Source organism: Prenolepis imparis, unplaced genomic scaffold (assembly GCF_030444845.1).
Source record: "Prenolepis imparis isolate NDT839.2.m4 unplaced genomic scaffold, iyPreImpa1.0 SCAF_3, whole genome shotgun sequence".
In the NCBI taxonomy this organism is placed as follows: domain Eukaryota; kingdom Metazoa; phylum Arthropoda; class Insecta; order Hymenoptera; family Formicidae; genus Prenolepis; species Prenolepis imparis.
In genome coordinates, this window is record NW_028141161.1 from 8,109,235 (window position 1) to 8,124,411 (window position 15,177).

The 15,177-nt window shown below is 34.1% G+C and overlaps 3 protein-coding genes across 5 annotated transcripts; 1 reads left to right on the forward strand and 2 right to left on the reverse strand.

The window, feature by feature from the left end:
* Positions 1–712: 712 nt before the first annotated feature.
* LOC145934527 (putative maleylacetoacetate isomerase 2) lies at positions 713–9,265 on the reverse strand. The gene is made up of 5 exons (XM_083035029.1): positions 8,825–9,265; positions 7,537–7,588; positions 7,083–7,231; positions 6,798–7,002; positions 713–6,261 (listed from the first exon to the last, which is right to left on the reverse strand). Exons 1-5 carry the CDS (start codon positions 8,840–8,842, stop codon positions 6,032–6,034), a joined length of 654 nt encoding a protein of 217 aa, XP_082891155.1. The 5' UTR covers positions 8,843–9,265; the 3' UTR covers positions 713–6,031.
* A 192-nt stretch (positions 9,266–9,457) lies between these two features.
* LOC145934524 (uncharacterized) lies at positions 9,458–13,212 on the forward strand. The gene is made up of 7 exons (XM_083035024.1): positions 9,458–10,301; positions 11,052–11,125; positions 11,728–11,855; positions 12,024–12,257; positions 12,378–12,602; positions 12,683–12,988; positions 13,079–13,212. The coding sequence occupies exons 1-7, from the start codon at positions 10,211–10,213 to the stop codon at positions 13,179–13,181; spliced, it is 1,161 nt and encodes a 386-aa protein (XP_082891150.1). The 5' UTR covers positions 9,458–10,210; the 3' UTR covers positions 13,182–13,212.
* LOC145934529 (uncharacterized) lies at positions 13,021–13,800 on the reverse strand. Of its 3 annotated transcripts, none has more exons than XM_083035033.1 (3): positions 13,623–13,800; positions 13,387–13,549; positions 13,021–13,177 (listed from the first exon to the last, which is right to left on the reverse strand). In XM_083035033.1, the coding sequence occupies exons 1-2, from the start codon at positions 13,798–13,800 to the stop codon at positions 13,389–13,391; spliced, it is 339 nt and encodes a 112-aa protein (XP_082891159.1). In that variant the 3' UTR covers positions 13,021–13,177; positions 13,387–13,388. The 3 variants fall into 3 exon arrangements, with proteins under 3 accessions (XP_082891159.1, XP_082891157.1, XP_082891158.1); XM_083035031.1 differs by having other exon boundaries at positions 13,021–13,250; XM_083035032.1 differs by having other exon boundaries at positions 13,021–13,313.
* Positions 13,801–15,177: the final 1,377 nt, after the last annotated feature.

The following is a 15,177-nucleotide window of genomic DNA, read 5'->3' on the forward strand; positions in this document are numbered from 1 at the left end:
TTGGAGGGTCTGTAATCAATTGAATTCGCTACGAAAGACAGCCTTCCAAATTTCGACAAAAAAAGAATTTTAAAAAAAGAAAGGGAAACATCGCAAAACGGTACAAACGGGAAAATCGCGCGCGTAGTATTTTATAATTACAATTAAGAGTTAATTAAAAGTCAATTGAGACCGAGGAAAGACGGAGGATTATAATTATCAAAAGGGAAATCGTTCTGTCATTATTTTAATCTCTAATTTAATGAAGCGCGAAAGACGCAAAGCGCAGAGATTTTTTAAAATAATTCTCGTCTCTTTCGCGGTAAAAAAAAAAAAAATATTACGTAACGCGATGTCCTCGCAACTGTACCGTTTTCGGAAATTGTATAACATCTTTATATACAGCGTTTTGGAGATGTATACAGTATTCGTGGCAATATTCGAGTGAGGCGCGATTTATAATGCGTATCCGGCCGATTTCAAGGTTCGGGACATATAGGTCGATATATCAACAAATGTCAATAAAGTTTGTGATGTTAAGGTACACAGGCGCATTGTTTCGCATATCACGGTTTTTATATTAAAATATTCGAATATATACATATTTGTATCTTCTCGCATACATATATAAATATATATATATATATATATGCAATGTGTATCTTATTAAGCACGACGTAATTAATTATGGATACACAAGCATCTTTTTTTTTCCTTTTTTTCTCGTTTTACATTCCATTAAGTGTACAATTTCGAGCGTACGAGAGACGCTAAGAGTCTCTTCTAATAACTAGTCAATAAAAGAAAATGAAGGATTGTATTTTTTTTATACGACGAATTGTTTGTAAATAAGACGGAGGAGGAGGAGGTGATGATATATCAGCGGGCAGAGCACCGATACGGTCTATTTCGAACGATCTTATTATCGAGCTTTTGATAAAAGAGAAAGATATGTAATGTAAACTCTAAAGAAGTAACAAATAAAAAACTATTTTTGTACAGATAATCATAATCAGCCCCGACAGTTTATTTCGAGCTCTTGCGCGCTCTTGTATATCGTATATTATGGCAAAATATCGTGAATTACGTCCGCTTCACGCGATTCGATTTGTCGATTTTTTAAAATTTTTTTAAGAAGACAACTCGAGAAAAAATCGCAGGAAAATAAAGTGTTCGATGCAGGTGTTTCATTGGTAAGTCAGCTATATTATAGCGCAAATAAATACCGTCATAAAAAATTCTTTATCTAATCGTTTCGGCTCCTTTTCTGATTATCTTTAGTTAATAAAATTATTCGTACAGAAATGATATGAAAACGAATAGTAAAGACATATATATGATACAAAAATCGTGCACTTTGATCTTTATGCAATCGATTACAAAACTTATTATCAGGCAGATATTATAAACAACTTTTGCCTGCATTTATTTCTGTATTTATTTACTATGCGTTTTCGTATCATTTTCTGCGCTTAGCTCGTTTTTCTCCTTATTTTTTATTAGTCTTTTTAAATTTTTGTCGGATCTTTTTTATCGCTTCTCTATTTTATAAATTAATGTATTTATATTGTTACAAGAAAAATCTCGAATAAAATTATTTATTCGAGTCTTAAGCGAAAAAAAGATATTTAAATCATTTTTCTATATTATATAATTTATATAGGAATAATTTAGGATTGTGAAAAATGTGCAGAAATATAGAGCTTGCAACAATTTTCGCGGCGGGCAGAAGAAACGTTAGATAATCATTAGCGTTTATATATATTTTGTAGATCTTTCGTTTACATCAAAGCTCGCTCGTAGTAAAAAATATGCCACTACAGACCAAACGTAGCTTTTTATTCGGCTATAATGACGGTACAATTACGAAATGCACTTTTACTTGTTTTTTGATCTTTCTCTTTGTTTCCCGACTCTACCACGAATGTAGTTATACATACACTATTGACACAGAATCTTTTTTTTTTATTCGCTATATAAGCAATGTGTGAACATACATCGTTACTTTTTTTTTTCTCGCTTACAAAATATCTACGCGCCCCTCGTACTCTTCCTCAAATAAGTGTCAAAGAAGATCGACGCTGCCAGTCGCTACAATTATTGTACACGCTCTCATTTGCTCACCCTAATAAATGACCTCGCACATATCCTTCCGCGTAAAAAATGTTACGTCGTCTAAGAATAGATTTAGAACCATTGTGTGACGGGAGAAAATTACACGGTGCGTTTTATTGCCATATTATTCTCGGTCGGGTTATAGATGCAGCGGTGCATTCGTAAGAACGTTACAAAAATCGAGCTCACATTCTAAATTGCAGAATTATAAAACGCTATATAATCGAAAATGCCTGACAATTAAAAAAAAAGAAAAGCGAAATTAAAACGATATAAAAAATAATACAATTGATTTATTCTTCATTGTGCTCTCTTGCAAAATGTGAGCATCGCTTTGATATTTCTCACGCATATATTTTACATGCCTTATCGGAAATGAGATACCGGAAGATCTATATGTAGCGAAGAATCTTTATAAAAGAATTAACAGAAGCAGAAGACTCTTATCTGTAGCAAAAGAAGAGTTACGGGATAAAAATCAAATCTCTTCCCCCTTTCCTCCCTCTTCTCTCGATATAAAAGATAAATATACAAGTAAAATATCTGTAAATTTAACTCTTCAGGGAACAGTAATAAATAATGAAGCAATTTGGAATATTCCTTTTTGCATAGAAATGTAAAAGAAGCGATTTGCCAAGTTATTTGTTTAAATCGGAGACAAAAATTCTTGTGGAAAGAGGGGAGAGAGAGAGAGAGAGAGAGAGAGAGGACTAAATAATATTATAATACTCTAAGTAAATAAACTACAACTCTGTCTGTAAATTAAGCTTCTGGGGCTGTTAAATAGATGACAAAGTTGTATTCTTCGTTTAATCATAAGAGTCGATTTTACCTTACGCAATTGCAATCTTTTTCGAAACTAGTTATCAAGATATATTTATATAATATATATTTATAATATCGTATATATATATATATAAGAGTTACCGCGATAATTACAAATAACACAGCTCGTTTTCGACAAAATTATTAACTTGTCCGCTTTAACGAGTTCTCGTGACTCGGGTACAAAAGTGCTTCGGGGACAAAAGTTCGCATAAACAGACGCAAGATCACATTCAGATGCAAAAGATTTCATCCGCTGCCCCCTTAATTAACGTCAAGGGTCGTCGTCGAGATCCTCTTAAACTCGATCGCACATAACTCTCTCGAATCATCACATAATATGCAATAGGCGCTGTTATCAAAACGTTAGCAAACATTCATAAAAGTTCAGATCGATTTCGAGTATGCTTCTTTCGCCTCGGTACACTGCGGATATTTGTAGAGCGGGTCTGTGGAAGGGGAATGTTGTGTGGCTCGCGTACAAAGATTATATACATTATTATCTAATCACTCGGTCGATTAATATACGTCTATGTGTGAGCGTGTTTATACACACGCGTGTTCTTACTCGCCCGGAATACTGTGCGACATAGGACGACGTCTCATTGCAATTATCATTATACAAGGTGTCCAAGAGTTAAATTTTGCCAGTGCATTTTATGAATAGAAAGACAAAAGTGTCGTAAAAGCATTAGTCTCCAAAAATGCTTTAAAAAGTTAAAAAAAAATTAAACAATGTTATATTCAATATAAAAATGTTATACAATAGTTAATTCATCAAGAAGACTAGTTTGCCACTTATTGAATTAATATATTCATATAGGATATTAAATTTAATTTCTTAACAATATTAAGCTTGTATTAAAAAATTGAGCAAACAGATTTTTTTAACGTAATGTGATAATAAAAAGTTTTCGGATACAATGTTGACATATTTTTTCTATCTATAGAATATACTGGTAAAACTTGATGGTTTAACTGTGGGACACTTTGTATATTTGATTCTAATCCTCCATATCGGAAAGCGCACAAAGAGAATTATTATATCTTCGTTACACGATACTATATCTGCTATAGAAAAATAATTGTGAAGGCTGGAGGCTACAGCTGGAAGAAGTACTCGTCAAAGTCTCAAAAAGGCAGTTACAACGTGCGCGATATACGAGAAATTATCGATTTTATACAATACGTGAAATTCCAAATGCAAAGTGTAGTCGCGACGTTTGTAAAACAAAAAGAAGAAGAAGGATAACGCGACAATAAGGAAGAATGCCAGGTGTAATTTGATTATCGGCCTTCAGAGATCGGTCGTGTTCGATATATATCTACAGGACTTGACTTTTTTTTTACGCGCGAACGATACGTTTGCGTTTTTTATAAAATTTCTCGAAGGGCACACGAGGGCTATGTATAACACAGCTTTACAATGAGAGCGATCCTATAAAAAACATTCGTGAAAAATATCGATATCTCTCTGTGTGTGTTTACATGCTCTGAACCCGGAAAGAACTATTTGTAAGAGCATAAATATACAATATTTGATTCTGTCGACACACGCTTTTCTCTCATCGTTTGCGTTTGAAATCGTTCGCGATTGTACTACGGCATTTCAATGGCACATTCTAATCTTCTTTCGCATCAATCGTCACTTCGGTTCTGCACAACGTAATTTCAAAAATCACAGATTATCTAGCTACAGTTACGTAGGAAGTCCATTTTTTATACGAGTCTTAAAAAATACACGTATCGAGACGTTCGGTATATTTCTGATAAAGAAATTGTTTAAATCTAAAAATTATTTCGCAAAGTAAAAAAAAATATACCATCACCTCGTCATTAAAAAAAAAAAAAAAAATACGATAGATCTGTTCGCTTTATTCGCATTCATTGCGAAAATTACTTAAAAAATTTATTAAATTAGTTTTCTAAAAAGAGAAAAAAATTTAAAAAGGCGCCAAGTGTACAAACTTGGAGAAAAAGACTATCGCTTTATAATACTGCGTATTAAATTATCTTAAAACGAGACAAAGTATAAGCGTCGATCAAATGTTGGAATTATTGGATATTTCAATGTAATTAAAAAATAAAAAACGAACAAATCTAATGTATTCTACGACTGGGATATTAAAGAAAATTATGCGATTTGTACTTTTTTTCGTCGGTATTCTGGGAGATATTGAGCAGAGCGCATTCCCTTATTACACGTTTCCCTTCGAATATTTGATCGTTTCGCATTATGAATTTATTCTTGTGTACTTCGTATATCGCATAAATACGAGAGTTATTATACCCTACATACCAGCGAAGATTTCGGGATATTTCGCTAGAATTTAATTAGCAACATCCACTTAAGTTTCTTACGCTATGTAAGCAAAAGTCAAAAATAAAAAATTATAATAAGTTTATAAAAAGTAAACTTTTGATTTCAAAACAGAACCTATTCTGGATAGGTCAATAATAATATATCTTTGTAAAATATCATGTGAAAATATACAACGCGTGAAAATAAATTTCGATTGATCGTGTAAAATTGTATAAAAACGTAACAAAACTTAAAAAATAGGCCAATATTCCTTTTTCTTTTCTTGCAAGTATGGAAATGGCGCGAGTTCGTGTTCTAAAAATGATCTGAAATCAAAACCATCGCTCGATACTCGCTTTTGTTGCTAACCATTTCGATACCGATATGCAGTTCATAAGTGATAAAAGGTGCAACCAATATCGGACAATTTTTTTAATGTGTGGTATATAAATACCGTTATCAAAATATAATTTATAATTTACTGATTGATAGTACGAGTTAATCTTCTCATAATGATTAAACTCGCTTGCACGATCAAAGATACGCGCGATTAATTTTCATGACAGATTATGTTATTTTTGGTTCAATAATTTGCTATCCTCTCTTTTCTAGATTAAAATTTTATTTACGATATAGAAATTTGATAATCGAAATGATTGGTGCGATTTCAGATGCATATAAAGTATGCAAAAAAAACGCACGAATGAATCTCGTGTCACCTTTTGTCACTATGAGACCACATAATGTTGGACCACCTCTTTCCATCCTCCTAAAGAATTAGAAGAGGAAAAGGGTGGTCTGCCTCGCTTGCTACTTGGTCGCCTCGGGCGGACAGTCGGGCTGGTTATTGGGGTGAGCTGCGGTAAAGGCGGGATGATGCTCCAAATGACGATCCACCCTCAAAATCGTGGGGAACGGTCTCAGATCGACGTGAAACCTTCGCGCGTTAAATATCTGTGGCACTAGGCAACAGTCCGCTAACGTAATCTCGTCACCGACGCAGTATTTGCCTGCACTCGACGATAACAACTTTTCCACAGCTGAAATACAGCATTATCAGTGTGTCTGCTCAATTATACGAGTAAACAAGTTGTCGCTACTTGATGCATTAACAATTATAAACCAGCCTTCTTTTTTATTCAGAAGTGATGATGTTATCTAATATGTTTTCCAACAATCTTACATGTGATATGCAATTATAATTGCAAATGCGTAGTTTTCAATATTACGAGTATATAAAGACAATATAAAGATACAGAGCCGTAATTGATCGTTAAAAATTAATTATTTACTTAAATCTGAGATAAAAGTCTTTATAGAAAATTGGAAAACTTATCATTTATTGCAAGTTGTTATTATGATTTTTATAGAGCCGTAGTTTTCAATATTACGAGTATATAAAGACGATATAAAGATACAAAGCCGTAATTGATCTTTAAAAATTAATTATTTACTTAAATCTGAGATAAAAGTCTTTATAGAAAATTGGAAACCTTATCATTTATTGCAAGTTACTATTATGATTTTTATAGAGCCTCTGTTTTGTTTTATATTTCTGTTAATTATGTTTAAATACCTGTAAATCCTCTAGTGATCCAATGTTGCGCCCATTCCTTTTTACGTTCCTCTCCGACATAGATAAGAACAACGAGATTTTGCAATGGTTGTATTCCACTGGCAATTACCTCGCAAATCTCTCTTACCCTAGCTCTTTTGACAGGATCCGCTGGCATCAGTGGACGATTTGGCCTAGTCTCTTCCAAGTATTGCAGAATATTTAGCTGTAATAAAGAGATTGTTCATTATTATAAATTTTGAAGAACAATACGGATATGTAAATGTGTAATCAAGTATTACTTACAGACTCTATTAGCGTATGATTGTCAATATGGAGCGCAGGCACCTGCTCCATCGGATTAATCTCACGAAACTCATTGGAATGTTGTTCTCCGCCACTCTTTACCAGACTCACAGGCTTTATGTCATATGGTATCTCCTTTAGATTCAATGCTATTACAGATATACAACTTTGTTAGAAACATATCATCTTGAAAGATAGAAGCTGTCTGGACAGCAATAATGATATTTTATCTACTAATTACATTAGTTAAGAAAAGTCTGTTACATAAAGACTCGAAGAGTGAAATTCAAAATGCAACTTTTAAATGTATGTGAAATTCAAAATGCAACTTTATATGTATATTTTCTAATAAATCATAGTATAGTTCCTATAAATGAATATATCTAGTGTATATTTTATATAAATTTATATATGCAGCATAAAAGTTATTACATCAAAAAGAACTCGTACTCACCAATTCTTACCCTCCAAGAACACGAACTCCGCCAATAGGAGTAAAGTACGGGCTGTTGAAAGAAATAAAAGGTGTGAATACATGACAAATCCGACCTCGAGGACATTTCGTGCTCGAAGCCGGTTGTGAAACCAGATTTATGCGCTATTAGAAAAAAATTTGTGACAGCCAGCAGATGTAAATAGAAAAGAGTCGCGAGTGTTGAAACGCGCATTTATTAAAGAACGTTTATTCCAGCTGTTTTTGCCACATTATTTGATTATCAATCTCCTGTTTCTTGATATGTGAAATAAATCAGAGCTACATATTTTTGAAATAATCATTTTTTGAAATAGAACAAGTTTTGTACGAGCTTGTGAAAAAATGTTTTAACATAAGCATTAAAGTTTTATGTAAAATCACACATAAAAAATTCATTATATATAAATTTATATATTTCTTTATATTTTATTTAAATGTGTTTTATATATATTATTTTTTTTAATAATGATTTGAAATATTTATATATATATTTATATATTTTTAAAAGCACACATAAGCTATATGAAAATTCAATCTAATCTTGACAGTTTCGCAGAGGAGCAAAATTCTAATAAATAAAAAGATCAAAAAATAATGCATATTGACTCTTATAGTGACTCGTAACATATGTAAATAACATGTGTAAAAAATATAGATAAATGTTACAAAAAAATTTAATTTTTTCTTTATTTTCCGAGAAGCTTGAATCTTTTAGAAATAAAAATTCCACACACAAAATATATTTTAAAACATTCTTTCAGTGCTTCATACGTCGTTCTTGGCTCGTCAAACTGCATTGACATTTCGCAAGCTGTCACTTTTGCTCGCCGGCTGGAATCTCGAGCGGATTAATGCGCGCGCGCGCAATCGTCACACACAACAAGCGCATTACATCCGACATTACAAGATTACATTTGTCACCGGGGATGTTCCGGAGTAATCGTGAGGCTTTGCCGGCTCTCCGCAATCGAAGAGATCTCTCGAGATCGATACAGATTCGCGGAGCTGAATAATTTTCCGCGTCCTCGCGACACGAAAAGCCTACAATTTTCCGTCAATTATTGGCGACTAAACGTAGAGGTCATTTTTGCCGACTTCGTCGAGATTCCGACGCCGATTGCATTTACTTTCAAGCGATAATCACCGGGGTGTCGACGCGACGTTATGGCGAGATACGGGACAGGAAATGCGAAAGCGAGCGAGAATCTATTATCTACCCGGTCGTCCACGAAGAAAGTTAAACAGCCGCGGCCGAACAGTCACTTACCTTTCCCATCACGGACATCTCGTCGGCCTCTCGCGGATAGCGCACACCTGTCACTCTCGATGCAGCCGGTCGGGGACTCTCGATATACGCGAATCTGTCAGAAATAATTCGGAATGGAATCGCGTTGAACGCGCGAAATCGCACCTCCTACCCCCTTTTATTCGATTGCCAGCCGTTCCTCCCCGTTACACCGCTACATTTCCGGCCGGCCAATCACCGCCCGGCTTCCCGACAAGCACAGTCACGCGAATTCTAGATGGCACATCGAGTGGGAGAATTCGGAATTAGCACTAGCACGGAGATTCACCAACAGTGCTGCCACATCGCGAGACGTAAATTTCCGAAATCCGATCGCGTTTAGAAAAGGACGGAGCGTCTCGCGTCACTATTTTCCCAATAATGTCAGCGCGCGAATAATAACACCTTTCCGCTCGAGTCTCGCCGCGCGAATGACGCACGACGCTGTGGAATGCGGTGCGTGGTGCGCAGGCTGCGGAAGAGTGGGGAGAGAGGAGTGGGGGAGTGGTGGGAGAGAGGCGCGCGGCGCGCGCGGCCGCCGAGTAGTGGGGAGGAGTGGGGGTAGAGAGTGGGGGGGCTTGGAATGTGGCGCGCGATGGCGGGGGGCGATGAAAGGTCATAACGTCACAGCTATCGCCGCGGTGAAGACGTATTATTATTTAGTTATGTTGAATATTGTTTTGATCAATTTTTGATTGTGCGCTTCGATCAAATTTTATTACAATCGTTTTAATTCGCGTGTACGATGGTCAATAAGAAACTTTCGTTTTTAGATCCTAAAATATTGCTAGTTAAAGTTACTAAAAAGCAAGCTCTGCCATTGGATGACGAGAAATTTCGTGCTAGTAAATTTACTGAAGTGAACTGCTAACAATAAAAGAGAACTCGAGTGAAAGTTAACGCGAATTTGGAATATATTTATAACAATTCGCAGCTATTACGATTGTTATTTGCGACGTAAAAATCTTTTGTAATAAAGGCATCAACAAATTCTGGAGACAGAAAAGGAGGATTCTGATTGGTTAATTTCTTTGTGCATTTTGCATTTTGCAAAAGTGTTTGTGCTCCCGCCTTTACGCGAATTCGCGATTAATTTGTCAGTGACATTTGCAAACGTTTGAAGGTTATGAATCTCGGTTATAAATCTCCCATGTAAAATCATCACGTAGTTACGCCGTCGTCATGTTCGGTTGCAAAAGAGTGTCGTCGACATCGTCGTGTGACACGACGCAATAGTGCTCCTTTTTTTTTTTTTACAGCGACATGACTCGCGACGCGCCCGGGTTAGGTTAGGTTTCTCGTCTCCGCGACGTTTTTCCTTCTGATCTCGTGTGTTTTGACATTTTCTATCGAGAATCAACGTTCAACATGCTGTCGCGCAAAAACAAAGATTTGCGGACAATCAAGGAGGGAGTGGTCGGTAAATACGTGAAGAAAGAGACGCCTCCTGAAATGCCAAGTATGTATCCAATGTTTTCCTTCATTCTCTTTCCTTTCCCCTCCTCGAGACGTTTATTTCATTAACATTTTTTTTTCCCTTATATCATCCTGTTCAAACTAAGAAAAAATAACTTATATCGTTTCCACAAACTTTATGAATTGCGATTTAATGCACATGTATATTTCGACAAAGGGGATGCAGATGTATTAATAGACGTGATATTATTAGATCTTTGCATGTGAAAGGGTGTTTTTAAATTTAGATTAAAAGAAATATTTTTCACAAGATGTATTGTCTTTATTTATTTATGTTGGCCAAACTTTGTTATGCTTAATCTTGCTCTAATTTTACAGGTGGGAACCAGGATACTTTTATCTTTTTCATAACACGTCATTATATGCAAAATAAACTTGTCGTGCAGTTTATATTACAAATTTCAACAGAATTGTTTTTAAATACTCAGCAAAATGTAGGCAATATATGCTAACATAATATTCAGTACGATAGATTTGATCAAATATTGTATTTATGTTTGACGACATTGTTAGTTAGTTATATAGTTAGCTTTATTTATTTGTATCTAATGTTAACAGCAAATTATATGGGCTATACAATTTTTATTAATAAATTAATATAAATCTTTTTTTAAATTGGAGCAATATCGATGCAACTGTCTTTGTCGCATTTATATTCCCTAATATACCTCTTTCTTAGTAATAAAAATATCGATTATATATTTAACGATTTGTGTTATTTGTTTTATTCTAGTTATCAATGTATGGACAACAGAGCCAAACAGAAGGACGAGACGACGTAATAATCATTCAACAATGTCGAATATGGTAAATTATACAGTATTATACTTTAGTTATATATTTATATAAATGAAAAATGAAGTATCATATAATATGATACTCGTAACAAAAGTAAAGAGATCTGAACAATCAATTCAGTAAACTTTTACAACAATTTTTTCGGCTTTGCCTCTATTAATTTATACATTTTGATATCAAATAAAACATCAATTTTTTGTATCTTTTTTTATTAGAAGGATTATATAATTTTTTTTAAATTAGATTTTTATACTCTGTTCTGCAATTTGATACCAAGATTAATATTGTCTTGTATTTTATTACTGAATGTATATATATGAATGCTAAATAAAGTTGTAAGAAATTTATCTAAAAGAATATTTGATAAATCTGCACCTTTTACAATTATGTGAAAGCGATTCTTAATTTTTTCGACAGTAGATCTTCCCTCGGAGCTCTAGAATATATTCTAGCATTACCTAGAATATGATTCTTTCCGATAAATAACAGAGAATCTTGCCTAATATCTCCCATTCACAATCAGCGGCCCCTGTGATTACAATACAGAAATATATATTATATGAAGACATTTGAAGGGGTTGATTTTTATCGATGCTTCTTTGGTATCATAGTCCATTCCTCAACAACCTAGTATGGTGCAGAAGTTTGGCAATACAAAAACCACAACCAGTGCTGTCGGTTTAGGTAGCCACGAGGGAAAATATACACCTAACAGTTCCGTTCCAGATTTAGTTCAAAGGTTAATAATTAATAATTATTAATTATTAATTTAGATTATGTTTAATTCTATCTTAAGAAGCAATATTTTATAAAACTAGTATTTAAAAAATGAAACAAATACTTTTATCGGTTTGAACGTTTCAACATATTTTTTCCCTCGATGTTTTCACCCTTATCCTCACTGTAGATTTGCCAGTCTTTCTGTTAATACGGGAATAAGTGACAGTATGTTCTCAAGAACTGCGACACCTATATACCATCCTGAATTGTCGCCTGCAATGTCCCACACTTATATCAATCAGTATGCTGGATCTGAATATCATTTGGACAGAGTTCAAACACCGCAGATGCCTTATATGCCTTTCGACATTGATACCGGTTACGAAGATTACAATCATCACTCTATGTATCAAAATGCTGGGTACGAGATTTTCTCAATATCTTTCATATTAATGTAAAATGTATCATTTAATTGAGACATCAAAGAATTTATATCCGCCTAAGTATCCCTATTTTAATAAATTCAATTTTTGGATACAAGATACAGCAGATGTCATTCGGAGAGATCGAGTTCTCGAAGCGAACAGCAGCAGGAAGAACTGCCTTTACCACCAGGATGGTCGATTGACTTCACGCTCCGTGGCCGGAAATATTACATCGATCACAACACCAAAACCACACATTGGTCGCATCCGCTCGAGAAGGAGGGTTTACCCACAGGCTGGGAGAGAATAGAGTCGCCTGAATATGGAATTTATTACGTCAAGTGAGTGATTTATCTTGAGAGAAGGTAGACCATTATTCAACGCTCCTTACAATAAAAAATTTTTTTTTTTAATTTTGCAGTCACATCACACGTCAAGCGCAGTACGAACATCCGTGTTATCCTCACGAGATACAAGCGATGCGCGTCGTGTCACCACCGCGGCACACGCACTTTCATTCTCACAGCGTCCTAGTGCCGGCCAATCCCTATCTCAACGAGGAAATACCGCACTGGCTATATGTGTACAGTAGAGCTTCTGTAGCTCTGGATCGTAAGCTACGCTGGGAGTTGTTTCGTTTACCTGAACTGGACTGCTTCAACGCTATGCTCACTAGACTGTACAAGCAGGAACTAGAGGAGATTGTGATGCGTTACGAAGAATACAGGTAAGAACAAAATCTAAAATAAAGACGATTGATAGTATTAGATGGATTTATGACAATCTCATTATCACATTGTGTTATCTGTGGCTACAGATCAGCATTATTGTGCGAAATTGATCAAAGGCTCTTTGAATTGCATCCACACTTGCGTAATAATAATGCCGCCGCTATTGCCTCACGAAGATCTCTTCCCTGAGAGAAAGCTGTCGATTAGATATATTGCATATCGTATTTTTCTCTCGACTGATGGAAAGGTTCCTTGGAGCTTTAGGATGAGTGATTATTAACTGAACACGTTGCACTTGGTACATGTGTAGATATTATAAAACTATAGAGTTTATCTTTTTTGAGAATGTTTTTATTATATGTTATATAAGAGAATTTTAAGAAATAATTATTACCTCTAATGGTCGTCCACTTTAACAGCTGTCTTTTCTATTTCGGCAGTCTCTTTTTCATTCTTAGTATTGTTAGTAATGTCAAATTCCTTGGTAAGTTTCAGGCCCGTGACTTGGAATACATGTATATTATCAGGTACACCAGTTAAGTTCATATATGATCGTCCTATAAAAGAATAAGTGTTGTCAGTTTTTCTGACAAAACTAAAACTAAAAATTGATAAAAAATATAGATGTACTTAGTTCCTCCTTATCTGTTGGTAGTTTGTCTTTTAGAAGTACATAGAATACAACGCCAAAACAATTCCATCCTATAAAAGCATAAAATATTGAGAGTCTTCTCCTGGTACGAATGGCTCTGTGCTTATCTTTCATGTCTTTTATTCCGAAATAATGCATGATTGCTTTTCTCCACATGATTTTTAAATCTGTGTATATACGAGTCTAAAGAAAATATCGAGTAACCTATAAAAAAGAAACATTCATAAAACCTATGAAAAGATATATCTGTTCTTTGCATTATAAGACATTGAATAATTTTGCACAAAAAATGGCATAAATTATCAATAACGATATTTGTTAATAAGATGATGTGCAAAGTTATAAAATGATTGAAAAATACATTTTTTTTAATTATACATCGTAAATATAGGAGACTATAAGTCAGGAAAATTTTTAGAAATTTATAAAGAAAAAAGCAAGCATCTCTTCGAAAACGAATACCTAATTATTTCAGAGATTAAATAATTGAATAATTAACGAGATGAGACATGAACAGGTTAAAACCTGACTTATATATATACAAAATATTGTCTGTCGATGAAATTTTACAGTATATATATCCACTTGTAGCATTAAATAATTATATTTTAAGGAAGATTTGACTTACTTATTTAAGGTTATTGTAGCAGATGATGCGGGTTGAGATTCTTTCTTTGCGCATGCGCAGCGATAATCGCAACACGAGATCTCGCGAGATCGAACGATTCACGATAAATTTTGAAATTCGAGATATTCGAAGATGCTCTATCCCAGCAGCAGGATTTAATTTTCTCTCCCCTTTACAAGATTGGGCAATCCTGAAAATAGTGTCATTCGCAAACGTGTACGTGTCAATAATATTTTTAGAATGAAATGTCTCGATATTTATAAATTATTGAAATATCTAATACTAAAAATTAAAAAAAAAAAAAAAGACCAAGAACGCCATGTACTTATATATCAAAATTTTAATTAGGAAAAATTCAAAATTGTTTAATTGCGCGATTAAAGAAAATTATTGAACCTTGACAGTCTGTATAAATTTTATGCGGTCAATATACTTGGCGATCTTAAATTAAATGACAAGTTTTCAGATGGATCTAAAGTCATTCTTTCCTCAGTGACTATTTCTAAAGCAATTGTTCTTGTATTCTTCCTAATGATACGTATTTTTGTATACAATAAGCGTTAAATTAAAACTAGATAAAATAAAATCCATTTGAAATCGATGTGTTTTAAACTCGTGTTCTTTTGCACAAAAATTTTCCTCCAGAGAAAGAAAGTATAAGATAAAATGATTATTTTTACAGAAGATGTAACAAGATATTTTTATCTTGTATTCGATGCCACACACAAAGCAATTTATTGGTAAAATAATCAATGTTGGAAATAGGGATGCTTTATGATAATTCAATTTCAATGACAGAATCTCTATAATTTTGAATCAGTATTTTGCTTCGCAAACAGTTTTCTTTTCTTTGTCACTTGTAAGTTAGAAACTAATGCTATATTTTTATATTAAAAAAGAAAAAT